This window comes from Tachypleus tridentatus, chromosome 10, assembly GCF_004210375.1.
Source record: "Tachypleus tridentatus isolate NWPU-2018 chromosome 10, ASM421037v1, whole genome shotgun sequence".
NCBI classification, from domain to species: Eukaryota; Metazoa; Arthropoda; class Merostomata; order Xiphosura; family Limulidae; genus Tachypleus; species Tachypleus tridentatus.
In genome coordinates this window covers 128,831,741-128,853,222 of record NC_134834.1, presented here as the reverse complement: position 1 = coordinate 128,853,222, position 21,482 = coordinate 128,831,741, and the positions used below count along the sequence as shown (strand labels likewise).

Genomic DNA, 21,482 nt, shown 5'->3' with positions numbered 1-21,482 from the left:
AGGACTGGAAAGGCCAACTTCAGGTGACTGACGGTGGTTTTTGTACTTGCCTGTTAGTCTTCCTGATGGGTTATGATAATTACGATTATGCTACAAAAAATCCTTTAGGACTTCTCTTACTGTGATTTTTTTCTTAACATTGTAGACTAGATGTAAACATTGGTTTTATTCTATTTATGTTGTTTTTTTAAACTCTGTTTTGTTTTACCTTAATTTCCTTTTATTAATTTTACTACATTTACTTTGATTTTATCTTTTTATCAGATGTTTAGCGCAGATAGTCTAGCTGCTTTGTACCATAAAACACTAAATCCACCAACCATCCAATCATATTGACACAAAAAGACATTCTTCACTGAGATAATAAATGCCTATCTCTTGTGTATGCTGATTGTCAGTTGCATTATGTTAATCTTGGATGTATCAGTCAGTGTGGGAATTGGAATTATGTGGTACCTCTGCTTCGTTTCATACATTGGTTCTTATGACATTAGTACTTGGGGTTAGTTACCATATTGACACTTCACAGATACTAAACCATAGTTTTTCTTTTAGATAATTGTTTCATGTTTGGTGTAAAGAGTTGCTCTGAAGTCGGGACAGTTAATATTACCCCATGAAGTGCTAATATATAAGTTAAAGATGCAACCCTGTAACAAATATTGAGTAGCTATTTGGGCTGGTAGGGCCACAGTGCAAATTTTATAAGGGTAACTGACATTATCCTGCCATAATACATAATGTAATTGGAACATATACCACAGATTTATAGTGATGTTCATCCATGGAAGTGTTGGGTTATAAGTGCTCCCATATGTTGCCAGAACACGTTTTTTTCAGCGTGCAGCTCTGTATAGTTTTCTCACAACTCAGTTCAAATCTTAATATGGTGTTCGGGTCATTTTTGTATTTAGTATTGTGAACGACTACCATGAGCAGTATGGTTACACCCTGTTCACTTATGCTATAATCTATAGGGATGGTTAGTCTCCCTTTTTTATGTCACAACTGCTTCTTTAAAGTGAAGATTTGTGGCTTACTAGAATTTTACACATCTCCTTAATTGAGTTATAGTCCATGGCTTGGTTGAATTCCTTCACTTTAAACATTAAGAGGGCTGGGTAGAACTCTCTTAAACTTCTATACTCTGTTCATCAAAATATCGAGAAACATTAGCATTGTAATGACATCAGTTTTTTGGTAAACTTTTTATATGTAAAATTTTCTAGGCCAATTCCATAACTATATAGCTCTAAAGATATGAAATTATTTGAAGTGTCTGTGGCCAAAATGATGTGTGCAGTCATGTCCAAAGAGACAATGTTTTGTTTAGTTAATACTTTTTAAGAACAAGAATGTCATGTAATCTTATTAAAAAATGATATTAGCAGTTATCTCTGAGTGTTCTTTGGAAAATGTTAATTATGTTAACAAAATTTGTCATATAATGATGAATTAAAAGATTGGCCTCTCTGAGTTACATAACTGTTTCTTAAGTGATTTTTTTTGTTTTTTTTTAGATCATATGGTGGGTATTTTTACTCCTAATTTTTCTTCGAAGATTGAAATCTAGGTAAGATTTTTTTTTTAAGTACTTTTGTTAAGCAGACATGACTATAATACTCTTGGTCATTTGTTTGGCACTATTATAAGTTTTCATTCAAAAAATAAAATAATAACTGTTGAAAAATTTAGAAATAGATCAAGATTTTTCACGGAATATCAAACTTTTATACTGTATCTCAATTAACTGAGTTACATTTCTAAACACAGTTATGCTGAAACAAAGCAAACAGCTAAGTGTTACTAACAAATGAAACTCATTTGATGTTTACAGAAGTAGCCTCAATTTGTAAATCCTTTTTTAAAAATTTTATATTTTTTAACCCTTTTGTGACAGGTCAGGGGTCAAAGGTCATGTTATCACATTTATTGACTTGCATTGAAAAGTTTATCAATTATATCAATAAGTTTGGAATCAAATTGTAGATTATAATCCAAACTTTAATATCATGTATGAGTTAATTTCTTAATTTAAAAGTAAATACTAAAAGAACATCTAAATATAGATTTTAGTGAGTCGTGATATGTTTGATGCAGCACTGGTTAAAATTGGATGTTTGTGATGTCAAAATTCTATGTCTATAGTTTCATACAAATTAAGAATTAAAATTATTAGTATTATCAAACTAGAACATAAAATAAGAATCTCATATCTTTTTATTTTGCTGAGATATGTCTTATTTACTGAACCAAACACAGTGGCCCATTCACTTCTTTCCATTTTTGAAAAGGGACCCTTATATATGTATATATACACTTACTTCAATATATGAGGTGTGAATAATTAAGTGTCCCCTACTGATTTTCTGAGCCATTTTAATCTGTGGAAAGGTTATCACATTCATCATAGTGGAATTATATGGTATCAGAATAGTTATTTATGATGATTTGCTTATTCAACTGTGTGTGTGTGTGTATATATATATATCCTTTGACCACATGTTGTTTACTTGAAAAAAAAAATAATTCAGGTGTGTTACTGTGTGCAAATATATCCATAAGTTTCAAAAACAATTATGAATCCCATTGAAATATTCTAATCAGCCTTTACCATATATTCTTACATCTCTGAACACTTAAAAAAAATCAAGGTTATGAAAAATAATAAATTATCAAATTATAAGTATCTCTGATATGTACTGTAGGGCAAAGGACCAGATTCAGGGCATTCAGTTCTTTCTTGTCACTCAGGAATCAGTGCTGCAGAATTGTGTAAAGTTTGATCTACTTGAGCACTATGAAAAATGCAAAACTGTGGCTAGCTACCCATATCAATGAAATGAATTACTAGCTGAGTCTTTATTTTCAGTAAAAAGGAGAAAAGCTCAAAGTTAGAGTGGTGGTCAAGGTGATATGCTGATCAGAACTGAGTTTTTTAGACCCAAATACAGCTTAGTTGAGAAACCTGGTAAATTACAGTGGAATTTTGTAGGATTAGTATGGTAATTTATATTTTTTGTTATTTATTTTTACATCCTCCATGTGAAAAATTCTAGGAGGCTTAGCAAATAGGATGCACAAATACAAAAAAAGCTTTGTAACATTGTATGTAGGAGAGATTATTGTTTCTATAAATTTTTTATTTACTGCTTTGTGTTGTAAAAAAATAACTCAAATATACAAATGTATTTGTAAATAATACATGTACACACATGCACACCTGCATAATGTATAGTAACTGAAATACTGCTGTATGTTGCAAAATACTGGTACTTTAGTACTAAGACTAAAAACAGTAAGACATTTGTACTTTGTAAAGGCCAATTTTATACTATTTGATATATGCTGTATTTTGGTGTGAAAATTTTATTTCTGTTTAGAAAATAGCATTAATCATAATGCTTCAAACTCTTCAACAGTATGCGTTTTTATCTTATAGATATCTTAGAAAGACAAACAGAATTATGTGGAGGAATTTGTGTGGCAGGATAATTTGACATGGCTCAACAGCAAATAAAACAAAAAAATTAGTATAAATGGGTTATAATGATATGAGATTTATGTAGTTTAGAACAAATATTTGTGGTTTCCTGTTACAATTTGAAGTCATTCTTGAATGATGAAAGAGTAATTTAAATTTATTTCTTAATGTTTTTATTGTAGATATGGGGTCAGTCAAATTCACCAACCTTCTATAAAGTTAAGGCAGAGGAAATATACAAATTTTCTTAAAAAACAACAAAACTAAACCATTAATAGTTATTTATGATGTTAGAGATTATGAAAATAATATTTGACAATTTTTCAGACAAAGAAAAGTATTTTTAATCCTAAAATCAAGATTATTTTGCATATTTGGATAGTCAACATTCTGAAAGGAAAAAATTCTTATTACTTAATTTGAAAACTTGATATTTTATTTGCAAAAAGTGTGTAGCGTGTACTGATAGTCTGCAAAATTGTGTGAAGATATATCTATGTTGTCAAAAGTTACAGTATGATTACATGGTTGCTTTGGTGGTTCGTAGTGGGTGCAATACTCCTACACAAGGCTAGAGTTAAAATGTATATCTTTGAAAATGATACAAAGCAAAAGCTTGAAATTTATCATGTAGTTATTTATTTTTATCCATTTTCTGTATATATTTATATTTTACTTGATAAATGTATTGTGAAGTAATTTAATGTTTGGTGTAGTATTTGTTTGAGAGAAATGCATACTCAGTGTATGTGGTTCTCCCACAGTCAAACATCAAACTGGAGAGGATATGGAGATTTAAAATGTATTGTAAATTATCTTAACCCTTTCCAGATGGGTTATAGATCAAAGGCCATGTCATTGTATTTGTTGCCTTGCATTCAGAATTTTATTGAAATATTATTTTGTGAATTTAAGTCATTAAGTTTGATATCAAACTGTAGATTAATGCAGCTATAAAGAATATTAAAATGTTGTATTTTTATTTCCTATTTCAGTTTAAATGTGAAGCTTTACATGTCAGATATTTCTAGAATTCTACTTCTAGAATCAGAAGTAGCATATCATATCAGCACTTATCGCCATATTTGGTATGTAAGTTATAACATTGGTAATTTCAGTAAGTTTTATTTTATGTAATTGAAATAAGGACAAATTGCATATCTCCCTTTAGAATTGAGATATTAATGGAATTTGCTAATCAGGTAATCAGCAAACTCATTAATGATTTTAATCAATTTTGAAGATAAAGATGGTTGACAGAACATAAAACATTTTATTTATAAAGTTTGACAGTTATTCCATCTTTGGCTAAATCTGAAAATAGTGTCACAAAGATATTATCTACAACTATACTTTTATTAGGTACTTTTTTACTTAGTTATTAAATAAAGTGGTAAACAGAAGGATAAAAATAAACACAATTATAGATATATTGCAAAACATTTGAGTTTTAAGTGTATGAATTTCGAATAATTTTAGATCTAAAGGGATTTGTAAGTAAACAGTAAAGCAGTTTTAGCTATGGGTAAACTTTATTTAAAGTAGAGTTCAAGGTCTAAATATCCTGTAGAAATAAAACATAAATCATTAGATCAAGCATTATGACCTCTGTTTTGAATATATGAATGAATGGATATGTTTAGATAGTAGATGATCATCTCTGTTAGAAAATCCTAAATGTTTACAGACTGTAATTTTCAACTAGTGTTTTGTTTTTCTAATGTACATGACCTTAGTGTCACTACATACAGTCATGTGAAAAAGTTAGGACACCCTATGAAAGCCTGTGTATTTGTGTAACATTTTTGGATATATAGATATTTAATCTCAATTTCAACAATACTGATAGATTATAGGAATATAACTAAACAATTAAAACTGAATAAAAAACTTTTCAAGATCTTCTGTAAATGTAATTCTACAAATATGCATATTCTAACTGAGGAAAAGTTAGGACAACACCCCCACATTTATTCCCACTTAAAATGGCTCAACTCACACACAGGTGTATCACACCAGGTGCACATGATTAGAAGATCGTTGCTCAGCATTTTGAATGAGGCTTGCCCTATTTAAACCTCAGACATTTAGTTTGGTGTGCTCTTGACTGTTGAAGTGAGAGTGAGCACCATGGTGAGAGCAAAAGAGCTGTCTGAGGCCTTGAGAAAGAAAATTGTAGCAGCTTATGAGTCTGGTAAGGGATTTAAAAAGATCCCAAAAGATTTTGAAATCAGCCATTCCACTGTCCGGAAAATAGTCAACAAGTGGAGGGCTTTCAAAACAATTGCCAACATGACCAGGTCTGGTCGTCCAAGCAAGTTCACCCTGAGAGCAGACCGCAAGATGCTAAAAGAGATCTCCAAACACCCTAACATGTTATCACGGGACCTATAGCAGGCTCTGGCTACTGTTGATGTGAAAGTGCATGCCTCTACAAACAGAAAGAGACTGCACAAGTGTAACTTGCATGGGAGGTGTGCAAGGAGGAAACCTTTGCTCTCTAAGAGAAACATCAAGGCCAGACTGAAGTTTGCCAGAGAGAATGTAGACAAAGACCAGGACTTCTGGAATAATGTTCTTTGGACAGATGAGTTCAGAATTGAATTATTTGGACACCAGAACAGAGGACATGTTTGGCATAAACCAAATACAGCATTCCAGGAATAGAACCTCATACCAACTGTGAAGCTTGGAGGTGAAAGTGTCATGGTTTGGGGCTGCTTTGCTGCAGCAGGACCTGGACAGCTCACAATCATAGAATCCACCATGAATTCTACTGTGTATCAAAGGGTGCTTGAGGATCATGTGAGTCCATCTGTACGAAAATTAAGGCTGAAGCGGAACTGGACCCTGCAACATGACAATGACCCAAAACATACCAGTAACTCCACCAAGGACTTGCTGAAAACTAAGAAATGGAGAGTCCTGGAATGGCTGAGTCAAAGCCTAGATCTTAATCCCATTGAGATGCTGTGGGGTGACTTGAAACGGGCTGTACATGCAAGAAACCCCTCAAACATCTCACAGCTGAAAAATTCTGCATTGAGGAGTGGGGAAAACTTTCTTCAGACCGATGTCAGAGACTGGTAGATGGCTACAAGAAGTGTCTCACTGCAGTTATTTCAGCCAAAGGGGGTAACACTAGCTATTAGGGGGAAGGGTGTCCTAACTTTTTCCTCAGTTAGAATATGCATTTTTGTAGAATTACATTTACAGAAGATTTTGAAAAGTCTTTTCTTCAGTTTTAATTGTTTAGTTATATTCCTATAATCTCTCAGTATTGTTGAAATTGAGATTAAATATCTATATATCCAAAAATGTTACAAAAATACACAGGCTTTCATAGGGTGCCCTAACTTTTCACATGACTGTATATTCTTATGCATGAGCCACAAACATCAAAATGTAAGTAACTGATTTTTAAATTTAAATGTGTTTAATGCAGATGCTAGATCTGAGGGTAGAATTTTTTAGTGGAGAAGAGTGGTTTTTAATTTATTAGGACTATGAACTCATAAAAAAGAAGGGAAATAATAAGCATAAATTTGGAGTGGTGTGCACATTGACTGATGCTTAGAATGCTTTATTTAGGAAATGGCATATAGTATTTGCAAAAAAGTCAGTTGAATAGCCATTATTTAACAGGTGTTTGGCCAGCAATGCAATTTCTCTATGTAAAATAGAATAATTTGGGCAAAGATAGAAAAATTATTTTTAACAGTGATATAATTAGGTTATATTTGAAGAAGTTGGGGAGAAAACTGTTAAAATTGTTGTAAAAGCACTTTCATGATAAACAGAGGAACTAAACAATTCTGAATAATTGTTCATGTATGACTACTTATTTCCAGGCTTTTTTCCACCCTGTTTACAGTACTTATCCAGGACTGTATTATTATAAAAGTTTGTCCAAAAAATGCAGGAAAATTTGCCAGTATCATTTATTTGAGAAAAATCTTGACTACCTTGCTTTTCTGGTGAATCTGCAATTGGCTATTGCTCAAGTTAGTCATTTAGGGTCAAGCAAATGCAGGCTAGCCCTTCTAATTGTAGCACGCTGTGGCCTGTCAAGAGTTATGTCATAAGGCAGCATAAGTCTCTGGCCTATTCAGAACTCAAAATAGAAGCTTTTCAATTAAATGTAAAGGGAATTGGCAGGTTACCAGTCCATAACTAGCCATTTTGCTTAGATGGTTGATAAAAGTAACATTACAGCATATTTATTTTATTATCAGCAAAGATTCAATTGAAAAACATGTGTACACATTTTTTTACTCCCATGCCTTTCCAGTGGACTGAGCAGTTAATCCAATGTGGTTTTGCTATAAGAAAACACAAACATAAAAACACACCCATGCCTTTCAATAGCCAACCACCTAGAAGATCACATGCTATGAAGTATGGAAGAAAATAAACCCTCCATTTTCCACCCCATACTGTTGTTCAGGACTGTTCTATTATTAGAAATTTGCAATTTGTCCACCCTGTACTATAAATTGGAACCTTATAGTAGAAAAGTGCTTACCTTTCTTGGTAATGCTGTCTTCTAGAAATCATAGAAGAGAGGAGTTTTTAATTTGTAAGTGACTGTAAACCTGTAAAAGGAAGGGAGGTAATGAGGGTAAATTTAAACATTGTGACATTTGGAGCTGCTTGCATCTTCATAGATTAGAGCTCAATTTGGTATTTTCCAATCTCTAGCACTACATAGTTTTATAACTCACACTAAGATATCAATGAGTACTCAGAATAAAGCAGAGAACAACATTTGACTTTCTTAGGTCATCTATGGATCATTCCATGTCAAATCATCCAGGTTTTGGAAAATTTTCCACGTGACCCCTCAGAATGCCTTGAAAAAATTCACATGTGCTCATCTACCCATATAATGAAAAATTGCCAAAGATTAGATCAATATCTCTAATAGTTTCTGATGTACAGCCCTGTAAAATTTAGTTAATTAGGTTAAACACCATCCTGATATTTTTTGTAGATCATATTCAGAGATGTAAGAATATATGGCAAAAATCTGAAAAGGCTGAATTACTGGTGGCATGGTCAAACTGTGGCCTGAAGTAGGGCTATTTTTAGCTAAATCATAAAAAGTTGCATGCAGCTAAATTTTTTTACAGGAGATCTAACAGACTTTTAATTACAATAATTGCTGATTTATCAATTGATATGTTATAGGAAAGTAGAAAACAAAATTCAGCTTTGCATCATATTAAGTCTTAGAGCTATGGCTTATTACATAAACCAATGTTTTTTATGATTTTGGGTTTTCAGGTGATTTTACTGCCTCACTATGCAAATCCTAAGAGAGATAAACATGGTTTGAGACCATTTTTGAATTCTGTGAGATTAATTTAGTCAGCGTAGCAAATTTCAGCCTTCTCGCACCATTACTTATTTGCCAAAAATTAAAAAAAAACAACTAAATTTTACAGGGCTGTAAATCAGAAACTATCAGAGATATTGATCTAATATTTAGCAATTTTTCGTTATATGGGTAGATGAGCACATGTGAATTTTTTCAAGGCATTCTGTGGGGGTCACCTGTAGCTCCCTGGATGATTTGACATGAAATGACCCCTATGCTTTATCATTAAAAGTGTTAATACCCATACCAGCTGTCCTGAGGTACATTTTTACTTCAATTTGGTTTCTCTTTATCACAAGATAAAGTATGGCAAAGTAGCAGTGACTACCTTTATCCAGATGACACTGACCATGAGGGACAGAGTACATACTATGATTGTGGACATTTCAAGAGAAATTGTTATAATCATTTGTTGAACCAAAATGTTGTGCAAATGGTTTTTCTCAGCTTCATAATCTTGCAGGAAGGTTGTAAGTAACCTATGGGTGTTACCTCTTGCAACATGAGCTAAGTCCCAGATCCCTGGGACTGACCTCATAACCATTATGTGCTTTTTATAGTTTTCATGCAATAACTTTTAAATTAGTAAGTGTGTGTTCATGAAATGTGGCAGATTATCATTAAACATTACGATGCTTTAATACCCAAGTTATCGGATTTTTTTTTATTAAGTCATAAGATTTCTTAAGCATGGTCTTACTCGTGCCTTTTTTATTTTTGTATGTTTCCTATCCAATGTGCAAAGTAGTTTTTATTTTATGAATCTGAAAATTTTCAAATTTCACATGCAAAATCCTTATGTCCAGATAGTTCTCAAATATTTTTAAAGAAAAACTGTGTTTTATCTGTTATTTTCAGTAACAAATCTCTTAGGGTTCAATCGATTTGACAAATCTCATAACCACGATATAAAATTAGAAAATAAGTATAAATTATTCCTTTTTTTGTTCAAGAATGACAACAGATTATAACATGAAAATATAAATGTTTAGAGTAAATAACTTAAATATTATGACATTATACATTTATATATATATTATTTTTATTTTTTTTACCTTTCAGCCATGCCTGGCTAACAGAATCAAAAGTATAATGATGAGGCCCATGTGACTTGTGTTACTACATCTGATAATATAAAACTGACATTTAGTCTTTACAAAGTGATCTAACTCGGCTGTGTTTTAGTGGACTAGTATTTTGTAAAATACATTCTCTTTTCAATTATTATACATTATACAAGTGTATAGATTATTACTATTTAGAAACAAGTTAATTTAATTTTTTTTAATGTATAAAAATAAATGAAGTAAGGCAAATAATTATCTCTTGTAGCTACAACCTTTGAACTTGGTTGCTGCTGGACATAGTTTGCTAAGCCTTTTAAAATTTCACAAGTGGAGGATATGAAACAAAATATATTTTGCTTTATATATACAGTTGAACAACCAAAAAATAAATTACTATATCAATACCATAGAATTCCACTATAATTTAACAAGCTTAATGAAACTTGGAGTAGGCTAATAACACAGCCTATCTCCTTGAAATCTTGATTTGATATAATGTGGTATCCTTTTAACAGATTAAAATGACTGAAAAAACCACTAGGGAGAGATCTTAAGCTGCTGATTGGTTATTCACATCACATTTTGAAGTAAGTGTATATGAACAACCAAAAAATAAATTACTATATCAATACCATAGAATTCCACTATAATTTAACAAGCTTAATGAAACTTGGAGTAGGCTAATAACACAGCCTATCTCCTTGAAATCTTGATTTGATATAATGTGGTATCCTTTTAACAGATTAAAATGACTGAAAAAAACCACTAGGGAGAGATCTTAAGCTGCTGATTGGTTATTCACATCACATATTGAAGTAAGTGTATATGAGATAATGTTCACAAAAATTGAAAGAGGTTAGCAGGGCCACTGTGTTTGATTCAGTACATAAGCCATATCTCAGCAAAAAAAAATTATTTTTGTATTTTATATGTGCAGTGATGCAGCCCATGTGCACTTACGTTACCATATCCATTAACATGAATAACTGTGTCTTGAGAATATTTGGGCCATGTAAGCTGTAAATCACTTAGAGAATTGTAGCTCATTTTGTCCTATCAAATTACATAACACAAAGACTGCTCACAAGCATACTTCATGAAAAATTTGTATTATTATTCTTTATTTTACCTAATCTAACTTTTAAACTTCAGTTACTTTTATAATAGTAAATAAAGAATACACATTAAAAAAAAAAAGATAAAGTACTTATCTGGGTTGTCTTTTTTGTTGTTGTCAACTGTCAGTGACACGTAACCATACTTTTGTTTGCTAATTGTATTACATCACTAAATAATTTTCTGTTTGTTTAAATTTTCAACTAATGTACACAAAATGGTAACATGCAAGAAGTAAACAATGTTTTATAGCTATCACAGTTTTCTGGATATATACTATGCAACTGGAGTCATTAAATATTAATCTAAGCTTGTTGATGTGTTTCCCACGTAATAAATTTTGCACTGGAGGTGAAATAGACAATTCTGTGTACAGAAATGAATTTAGTGTAATACTTCATTTGATAGATTAACACCTTGGCTTTCAATTGGTAATAAATAGTATAGTATTAGATGTGAGAGAACTATGGGCAATTTCTGAAAGAAAGTCTGTGGCAGGTGTGCATGGCAAGAGAGGTCTGATTTCTTATTTGATAGTTTTGTAACCACATAATATTGAAGACCAATTTACTTTAAATTTCTTACTTCTCAGATGTATGGTAAATAAATAAGAGAAGAGGAGATACCTAGATATCAAAACACGATTCTCATAGTATAGAAAGTTTTGGCTTTTTTATATTGTATTATGAAATTAAGAACTTAAAAACATATATTAATAGAATTTGGGTTACAAGCTACATTTTTATGACAAGTATATTTGTATACAGTGATAAGAAAGTGGTTTAATCAAATTTTGAATGTAACTAATTAAAACCTTTTGACGTGCATATAAAAGAATGCCAATCTCATGTTCATCCAGTTTCTCCCAAGATTGTTCTTTTGTCTATCATTACATCCAGATTCTAGTACATAAGAGTACATCATTGTAATGTACTCCACACCCAGATATAATCTCATGAAGGTGGGCCTGTCATTCACATGTTTGGTTTCAGTGATGCTATTCCTTAACTCTTTGCAGATTATTGCACCATTATTTCTTGATACCATTTTCCAGTTTTTCTAGCTCTGCTTTTTTCAGCATGTTTCTTATATACATGCAGTTTGGATCTGACATTGATAAAGAGTTTCATCTTATTTGTGAATTCTTTCTTTCACTCTTTCAGTATTCTGTGTTGTGAAAAATAGTTTGTGAACTAGCTCCTTTTGCTGTGCTCATCCTTGACATGGTAGTCCTTGCTTGTTTTGCAATTTCCTGCATGTCATTTTCATGAGGAGCCCTAGCCATTGTTGCATTTCTCTATAAAGACACATTCATAGGTTTTAACCAGTTTCCATCTGACACAACTTTAATGACCAAGATTTGCTTGTTTGCTCAACTTCTAACCATTGACCAGTCTGGCCAGGGAGTCCTTGCCAGTAGTTGTACTACTACCACCATAGCTCCCAATAGAGGGAAAGCATGCAATGGTCATGCAATCCCCAGATGATATCTCAGCTTGATGCTGGTTGAAACAACATGGAAAATGTATTGCTACCAATGTTAGTCTCCTAACTAGTTGATATTCATGGATTTAAGAACAGGTGGTGCAATAACTGATGCTGAGTTTAGTTGGACAAGTGCTTGATTAGCACTTATTAACTTATTAGGATTGATAAGCAGTTAAGTCACTGAGGCTCAATATTGGCTGAGCTGCACTAATGTTTCAACTCAGTTGTGAACTAAGTTTATCATTTGAGCTAAGGTTAGGGCTTGACAAGAAAGGTTCAAAAAAAAAAAACTTATGCAAGAATGTGTTGCTTACATGGGAAGATATATCCCACCATTATATCTGCAGATTTCAAGAATATTTCTCTAGAGAAGTTCATAAAGGGATTATCATGCAAAGTGCTATCACATTACAGAAGAATTTTCTGTAGCAATCGAGTCTGAGTTAGTAATTTCAAATAGGTTGCAAAAAGTGAAGAATCTTGAAGAAACTGCTGTATTTGCTGTACCTCAACCAAATCACTCTTCCACTTTACTATATTATAAAACTTATTGTGCCATAAACTATGTAACCATTAACATACCCCAGTATGTCAATACTGAACACCAGACAGTTTAAATTTAAAATTGTTAGTTTAACACTTCTTGTGCCATTGTTCCACAGAGCATGATATGCTATTTTGCAAAATCTATTTTCTTTGTATAATAAGGGTTTTTTTATCGTGAAATTACCCCAACAGCACCATACCTTTCAGTGAAATATTTTGTCTGTCTCCTGCCTTTTTTAATGTAACAGTACTTGGTGAACAACTGAGGTCTTTTGCAATTATTCTGAAACACTAAGCACCATTATGTAGAAACCTGACTCAGACATTGTTAAAGGATGTTAATTCTCTGTGTTTTTATGTTTTAATTGTATCATTACATCATATTAGATATATTGAAGGCATTAACTAGCAAATGGTTGCTACTTTCCTGTGTATTTCCATTGTTTTGTTACTTATTTGATGATTTGCTTTTAATTTCTCATTATTTTTAGCTTGCAGCTTTCACTCTCATTTCTTTACAGTCATCTCATTGAATATTTGTACATTTTTGTTACTTTTCATATTCATGCTTCATTATTATCTGTCAGCAGCTCAAGGTGCTAATGAGCAAGTTAAGAATTATGGCATGTTAGAGGTACTGTCTTGCAATTAGTTAACAAAATCCTGAAAAAACTTAGAAGTATTTCAATATTCTTTGAGTTTTATTGGGTGATAATAGTAAAAGAGCATGTAGTGTTTTTAATAATTATGTTTTATAACATTATATAACTGTACACTGGTATCTGTTTTTTCATAATCTTATGTACGTTTAATATATACATTTAGGATATTCTGCCAGTTGATCAGTCAACAGTTATTGAAGTACCTAATGGAAATGGAGATATGGTAAGGATTTCCTCTATTTTCATCTGAGAAAAATATCTATTATTAAAAGCAGTAGAAATATATTTAGTTTGATAGTCTTAATAAAAGTATTTTTTTTACTCTGTGTTCAGAAATATTTCTTTACTTATTTCACTAATCTATTGAAATTAGTGTGGAGTGTATATTAAAACATTTAAACAAAACTTTCTATGAAAGAAATTTCTGCTTGTGACATGACAGATGTTTCTATTGAAGTGTTCAACAAATTACATGATTTTTTTTAATGTATTTGTGCATGTATAACTTTTAATTGTAAAAGCAAAAAATAGTTATTTTACAACTGTGTTAAAGGATTTTAGTCAATTTTCTGAGGTGAAAGGTTTTACTAAAAGTCTACAAAAGAGTGTTTGTAGGACATTTACACTTCAGGATTACTATGTTCTAAACAACAAGACAGTATTATTATCTATTTTGAAAATTTAACATAATTTTAAGAATGCTGATAGATGAATTCTTCCATCTTTATTATATATACATTGTTATGTACTATAATTTATCTGTTGTAATAAGTCTTTATTATGTTATGTATGTTACATCTTACAAGTTCAAATAGCTGGAAATTTTAATTTTAATTTAGAAGTTAATTGAATATTAATATGTATCATATTTATGATATTTGACAACAACCAGTGATGTCGAGAAAACCCACTTGCAGAGAAATATATATGCAAAAATGGCTCGTTTGGGTTGAGAAAATATTTTACGTAGAAGAGCGAACAACGTTTCTACCTTCTTTGGTCATCGTCAGGTTTCTCAACCCAAACGAGCCGTTTTTGCATATATATTTGACAACAACATTGATACAATTTTCTTTTTTAATGCAAATACATTTTAATATATGAACTACAATATAATTTTATATGTGAAGATTTTACAAACGTACAAACTATACTGAGTCTTCTATGTGGTTTGGATCTAAATAATTTATTGATGGTGCATGAAGAGCAAATTAACTCAGAGTTGATATTGTTATACTTTGCTTACATAAGCTATCTCTCTTTTTGGCTGGCCTCATGCCACTTACAAGCTGTCTTTTTACTGACAAGGATATGGAATGTCCTCATTGAAATACTAACGTGAATTTAAGTCACTGAAGTGAAACTGTGTGTAATGTTCAAAATCTACACACATTCCTGGTCAGTTTTCCAATTAATAAGCATTTATCACAATTATAGCTACTGTGGTTTATAGTACACTGATTGTGACAAACCTCCAATATTAAAATTGTTTCACTGCATATTGCAGTGGCTACCTTTTATATTCATTAGGCAAGATTTTCAAAAATTCAGCTGGCAGTAATACTGGCAATCACTAGCATTTTACATGCACCATACTTGGTTGATTCTTATGCTCAAAAATCTACAAATTTAGAAAACAGGTAGGACTTTAACAGTACACATTTAACAATACGTGTGATATGTATTTTGAAATTTATGTTAAACTGAAACAAGCATGCATATTAAAATAAATGTGTAACACTAAATCCATTACAACATACATAGTTTTGAGACTGCTGTCCATCCTGTCATATGTGCACTTTTAGAAATATAAGTTATATTACATTAACTTGAATAACTAATTTCTTCTTCCAAATTTCTTGTCCCTCGGTGTGGATTTCTGTACATGGTGAGGGGACCTCCCAGGGAATGTTCTGTTCTTTCAGTTTACCTCTTCTGAGATATAAACATCCACTCACATGTTTGCCGTGCATGGCTACCCGTGAAGAGGAGGAAAGAATTCTGGTGGTTGAGGGATCCCTAACACACCACTTTGGCCTTGAATTCCTGTAGACAGGTGGCCCCCCTTGGGTCAGTTGGTTGGTCCACTTGGTCAACCAAGTACCAGTGCTGGATGTTCTCAACAGGTGTTGTGGATATTGTATCTGATGCTGGTGTTTGGGTTTGGCTCCATGGTGGGTGGGGTCAGTGGGCACAAAAATTTCCTTCTTTTATTATGGATCCCCCAAATAAAAATTTAAATAGTGAAAAAACAGTCCACAGGTAAATGACCACATCTTGAAAATTCTAAGCAGCAACCTTCAACATCTCTAACACCTGTTGTACCTTATTTTCTTATCTACATTCTCTTTCAGACAAATCTTTAGGGAAAATATCTCCCTTTTTCATTCAGAAGGGACTTGCTGGCTCTCGAAAGTCACTAAAGATGCTTCGATCTGGTGACATATTGGTGGAAACATCCACATCTCAACACAGTGAACTCCTCATGCATTCAAAGGCAGTTGGGGATATACCTATTGAGGTTACACCTCATGCTACTTTGAATTCATCATGAATTCATACTGTTAAGAGGGATTTGAAGATCATCCCCACGCCGGAGATTCTTGCCAGTTTCTCCACCTAAGCAGTTTTTGCAGTGAGATGTATCTCACCTCACAAAGATGGGATTACGATGCCGACCAGTGTCCTCATTCTGACATTTACATCATGATGTCCACCTGCCACCATCAAGGCAGGTTATCTTAATTGAAGGATATGGCCTACATTCCAAACCCTCTCTGAAGTTTCCAGTGTTAGTGGTTCAGCCACTTGAAGACGTCATGTCGTGGTTTCCTAACATGTGCTCGTTGTGGTGGCAAGGACCACAATGCTTATGAATGTGAAACTTTCGTTCTTGCCCTAAATGGTTGGAAGAAAATGAGGTGCAGAATTTGAAAATGAATCATAACATTACTTATCCTGAGGCTCGAAAGGTGCTGTACACCACTTCATCTCGGACGTATGCTGCTGCACTGCATTCCATTACTATAGTGGGAGAGCAGATGGATCTCTCTGTTCCTCCAAAAGAATTGTTCTCAAACCAGATGAAGTCTTTTGACCTCCATTGTTAAAACAGTTGATGAATTAACTTCAACACCTATCTCTGTCCCTAACATACATTGCAGGAAATTCCACGATTCACTTAATTTTGTTTCAGGTACAGGCATTTCCTCGGGTACATCATCCTCTCTCACCCCAAGATGCAAAACAATCATTTGTTTGCGTCCTCAGTCTCTAGAATCCCTTTCCAGCAGCAAAGACCTGCCCATTCAATGCACGCCAGGATCAATGGAGGTCATTAAATCTCCCCCAAATAAAGACAGTAAAGAAAAAAGACGTGATCATAAACAGAAGGGTTCTCCACCCAATTTTCCTACACATAAATAAAAGTGGCCACCTTGATAAAATGGAACTGTTGAGGTTTACATTCTAATCTGGATGACATCAAAACACTGATTGCTTTCTAGCATTCTCTGTCTTTCCTTACAGAAAACATTTCTGAAACCTCCGATATAGTCACCTTTCAGCAGTTTTTTTGTATGGAAATGGCAGGCTGTGTGATGGAGGAGTGGCACTGTTGGTTGATCAGCATGTGCCCACCCTATCTTTACCACTCGACACACCCTTGGAGGCCATAGCCATCTGTGTTTCCGTGGGTCACTGTTTGTTCTCTTTACCTGTCGCCTGGAGAGACCTATGATCAATCACACCTTGATGTTCTCATTGAACAGTTGCCATCTCCCTTTTTAATCCGGGGGAACTTTAATGGTCATCATTCTCTCTGGGGAAGTGCTGATACTGATGGGGAGGGGTCACTCTGAAGAGCGTATGCTCAATGATCAGAACCTTTCAACAGTGGTTCTTCTATTTATTTTCATGCAACTAGTCAGTCCTTTACTGCTTTTAATTTCATAATTTGCTCCCCTTCACTATTCTCCCATTTTTCAGGGTTGACAATAATCCACGAGGTAGTGATCATTTTCCTATAATTTCGAGAGAGAATTTTTGTGGTCGATGCCAGCCGATCTGTGTACTGGATGAGGCAAACTGGCCCTCTTTCACTGCTCTTGCAGAACTTGATCCCGCCATCGTCTGTGAGCCATCAGTAGACGACTGCCACATGTGGCAGCAGTAACTGACTGTATTATACAAGCAGCTGCTCAATGTATTCCTGAAATCTCAACACATTTTCCACGATATCCTTGTCTGCAGTGGAATCTTACCTATCACATGGCATGGAAGGCTCAAAAACGGGCCTGGGAAACTTTTCATGGGTATCCCACACTCTCGCAACGTGTCACTTTCCAGCAGACCCGTGCACATGCTTGGTGGGTAAGATGTCAAAGCCAGAATTTTGGATTAAGTTCACAAACAGCATATCTTCTGTCACAATACCAGTTTGGACCAGTTCCAAAGTCATGTGGGACAAGATTCGAAAGGTAGATGGGTAATATAATTCTGCTCCCCTATCAATCTTGCTCTCTGATAGCCAGGAAGTTGCTGATGCCCAGAGCATTGTCAATACTCCAGGTGAAAGCTTTTTCCAGGTATCCAGCACTTCTGCTTTTTCCTCCACCTTCTTAGCCATCAAGACTCTGGCAGAGCAATCATCTCTTTCCTTTCGAGCTGATTGTCTCTATGACTATAATTGACCCTTTAGACTGGTGGAACTGAAACAGGACCTTCATTGGTCTGACAGAACATCTGTTGGACCAGATAATGTACACTATGACATGCTGTGCCATCTATCTCCTGTTTCTCTTGCTATTCTTCTGATTGTTTGTAACCAGATCTGGCTGGAGAATGCCTTTCCTGATGCCTGGCACCAGATTTTTGTCCTACCTTTCTCTAAGTCTGGGAAGGATCCCAAGATTCCTTCAAACCACTGTCCAAATTGCTTTAGAGATTTGTCTGTATAAGACCTTAGAGAAGATGGTTATTGCTCATCCTTTTTTGGTTCCTCGAATCAAACAACCTTCTTTAGCTCACCCAGTGTGAGTTCTGATGACAGAGCTCGAACATGGACCATTTGATTCGATTTGAAACATCAATCAGAGAAGTCTTTCTCAAATGACAATATCTTGTTTCAATATTCTCCGACATTGAGAAGGCTTATGATACAACATAGAGGTATGGCATTTCGTGAGACCTCCATATATATGGGTTACATGGCCATTTGCCCATTTTTATTAAAAAATGTTTTAATGAACAGCAGACTCCAAGTTCATGTGGGTTCAACACTTTCCCGTTCTTTTCTACAGAAACGTGGAGTCCCTCTGGGCTGTGTTTTGAGTGTTACACTTTTCAGTATAAAGATTATGCCATCACTGAACAACTCCCTCTCATGGTTACAAATGGGCTCTTTGTCAACGACTTTCACATTTCATGAAGTATATTAAGCTGCAACAACAGACTGCTCTCAATTGTTTACTGAAGTGGACCACAACAAACAGCTTTAACTTCTCTCTCTCTAAAACCGCATTTTTGCTGCAAAGAGATATTTACCTTGATCCTGAACTACGTATCAGTGAAGTTGTGCTGCCTGTGGTCTCTGAGACAAAGTTCTTGTGGCTTATCTTTCACTGAAAGCTAACCTTTATACCACACATCAAGCAGCTATGGGTCAAATGTACAAGAGCACTGAACATCCTCTGTGTCCTCTCTTTCACCACTTGGGGGCGTGGATCATTGTTCTGTGCTAAAGATACATTGTGCTCTTATTCAGTCAATACTCGACTATGGATCACTGGTCTATGGCTCTGTGAGAACCTTGGCCTTAAAGATGCTGGACCCCATTCATTATCAAGGATTATGGCTCTGCACTGGGGCTTTCAGAGCTTATACATAGAGTCTTATACCTTCTTTACACCTCCGCCATTTGCAACTGTCTTTACTATATGCTTCGAAACTTTGATCATTACCAAAGCATAAAATCTGGGGTTGTGTTTTCCTTCTTCAGTGGGCCATACCTTTTCAGAACAGACGATCTGCCATTGTTCCTTTTGGCCTTCATATTCAGGCACAGTTGGATGAATTGGGTCTATCCTTGGATAACATTGGTGATTGGAAATACTGTCTGTTATTTGCTGAACATCTTTCGAACCATCCTTCCATTCCTATTTATAAAGATGGTTCGAAATGAGGTGACTCTCTGGGCTTTGCCACAGTTTGTTGTGGTTTGGTGGTTGTGAGCAGAATCCCCTCTACAGCTTCTGTATTTGCTGCTGAACTGTACACCATTTTTCTTGCTCTGGATCACGTAGAAGCTAAGCGGTACTCAAATTGCACTATTTATACTGACTTACTTAGTTCTGTACTGGCCCTGGAATTGTTTCATGTTAGTTGACACTGTGTTCTCACCGATATTCAAAACAGACTGGCCCATTTCTCTTTAACATCTACTTCTATCTAGTTTTTCTGGATACCAGGCCAGCTTGGCATTTGCGGGAAACGAGTTCGCAGACACCACATCTAAATCTATCTGCTGTGGCACAATCACTGCTGTGTCTGTTTCATACATAGACTATGGTCCTGTATTGAAGGCTCGGCTCCGTGCCAGTTGGCAGTTGACTTGGAGCGAGGAGTGTGAAAACAAGCTTTTCCAAATAAAACCCTGTACTGGACTTTGGCCGTATTGCTTCCATAAGGATCTGAAAGAGGAAGTTCTTCTAACTAGACTATTCATTGGTCACAGTTTTTTTAACTACTCAATTTCTTTTATCTGGGACTGATGCACCTATGTGTTGTCTGTGTAACACTCAGATCATGATAAGCCACATTTTACTGTCTTGCTGTCATTATGACTCTCAATGACGGCACCATTTTAAACATGTTCTGTCCCTAGGTTTATCCATAACGTTAGTTATGTTGGTGATGGTGACACTGTCCACCTTGGAAATGTTTTCAGTTTTTTAAAGGCCATTAATCTTTTTAGTGCTATTTAAGTTTTTAATTTATACATTAGACCTTTTTTAATGTTATTCTCTTTTAATAATCAAAGTCCATCTATTTGATTTGAAATTAGAAAATGGCTGTAATGTCAAATAACTCGAAACCAGAACTGAAAAGGCGAACTTCAGGTGACTGACGGTGGTTTTTTGAACTTACCTGTTAATCTTCCTGGCAAGTTATGATAATTACAGTTATGCTACAGAAAGTCCTTTATATCTTGTATTACTGTAGTTTTTCTGTTACTACTGTAGACTGTATGTAAAATTTGTTTCAATGCTATTTATGTTGTTTTTTTAAACTTTTTGTTTTAACTTAATTTCCTTTTATGAATTTTATTAAATTTGATTTTAACTTTTCACCAGATGTTTGGCACAGATAACCTAGCAGCTTTATGGCATAAAACACCAAACCAACCAACCAACCAAATGTCTTGAGTTCTATAATATATATGAGTCATTTTTGCAAAATCTTGCATAAGTTACACATTTTGAAACTGCCCTTCCCATTTTTGGTGTACATTTGTGTTCAGTGTAAGCATTTGTTTTTGTGGTATATTGTTTAGTAATTATTTATAATATGTGCTGATTCACAGATTACAAGCTGTTTCTATGTGCAAATTGATTAACAATTTATGTTGCAATCTAGTATAAATAAGTTGCTGTCACCAACTTTTGATGTATGCATGTTGAAATCTTCCAAACAAAGTGAAAACAAATTATTTGTACCCGTGTCAAATGACGAGCTCATAT

At 34.1% G+C, this 21,482-nt stretch overlaps 1 protein-coding gene across 19 annotated transcripts in view; it reads left to right on the top strand.

Annotated features, from left to right (window-relative positions):
• Nucleotides 1–1,318: 1,318 nt before the first annotated feature.
• LOC143230285 (uncharacterized) overlaps nt 1,319–21,482 on the top strand; it is a 55,239-nt gene continuing 35,075 nt past the window's right edge. For 7 of the 19 annotated variants that reach the window (XR_013016339.1, XR_013016337.1, XR_013016334.1 and 4 more), the window contains exons 1-2: nt 1,319–1,573; nt 13,907–13,966. Coding sequence is in view for 5 of the 19 variants with exons in the window: in XM_076463539.1 (XP_076319654.1) it covers nt 2,917–3,005; nt 4,480–4,576; nt 13,907–13,966; nt 20,807–20,861 (301 nt within the window). In the remaining 14 variants the exon portion in view is untranslated. Of the gene's footprint in view, nt 1,574–2,872; nt 3,006–4,479; nt 4,577–10,446; nt 10,519–10,673; nt 10,747–13,906; nt 13,967–20,806; nt 20,862–21,482 lie in introns of those variants that run through there. The other 12 variants (XR_013016329.1, XR_013016328.1, XM_076463541.1 and 9 more) reach the window with 8 other exon arrangements.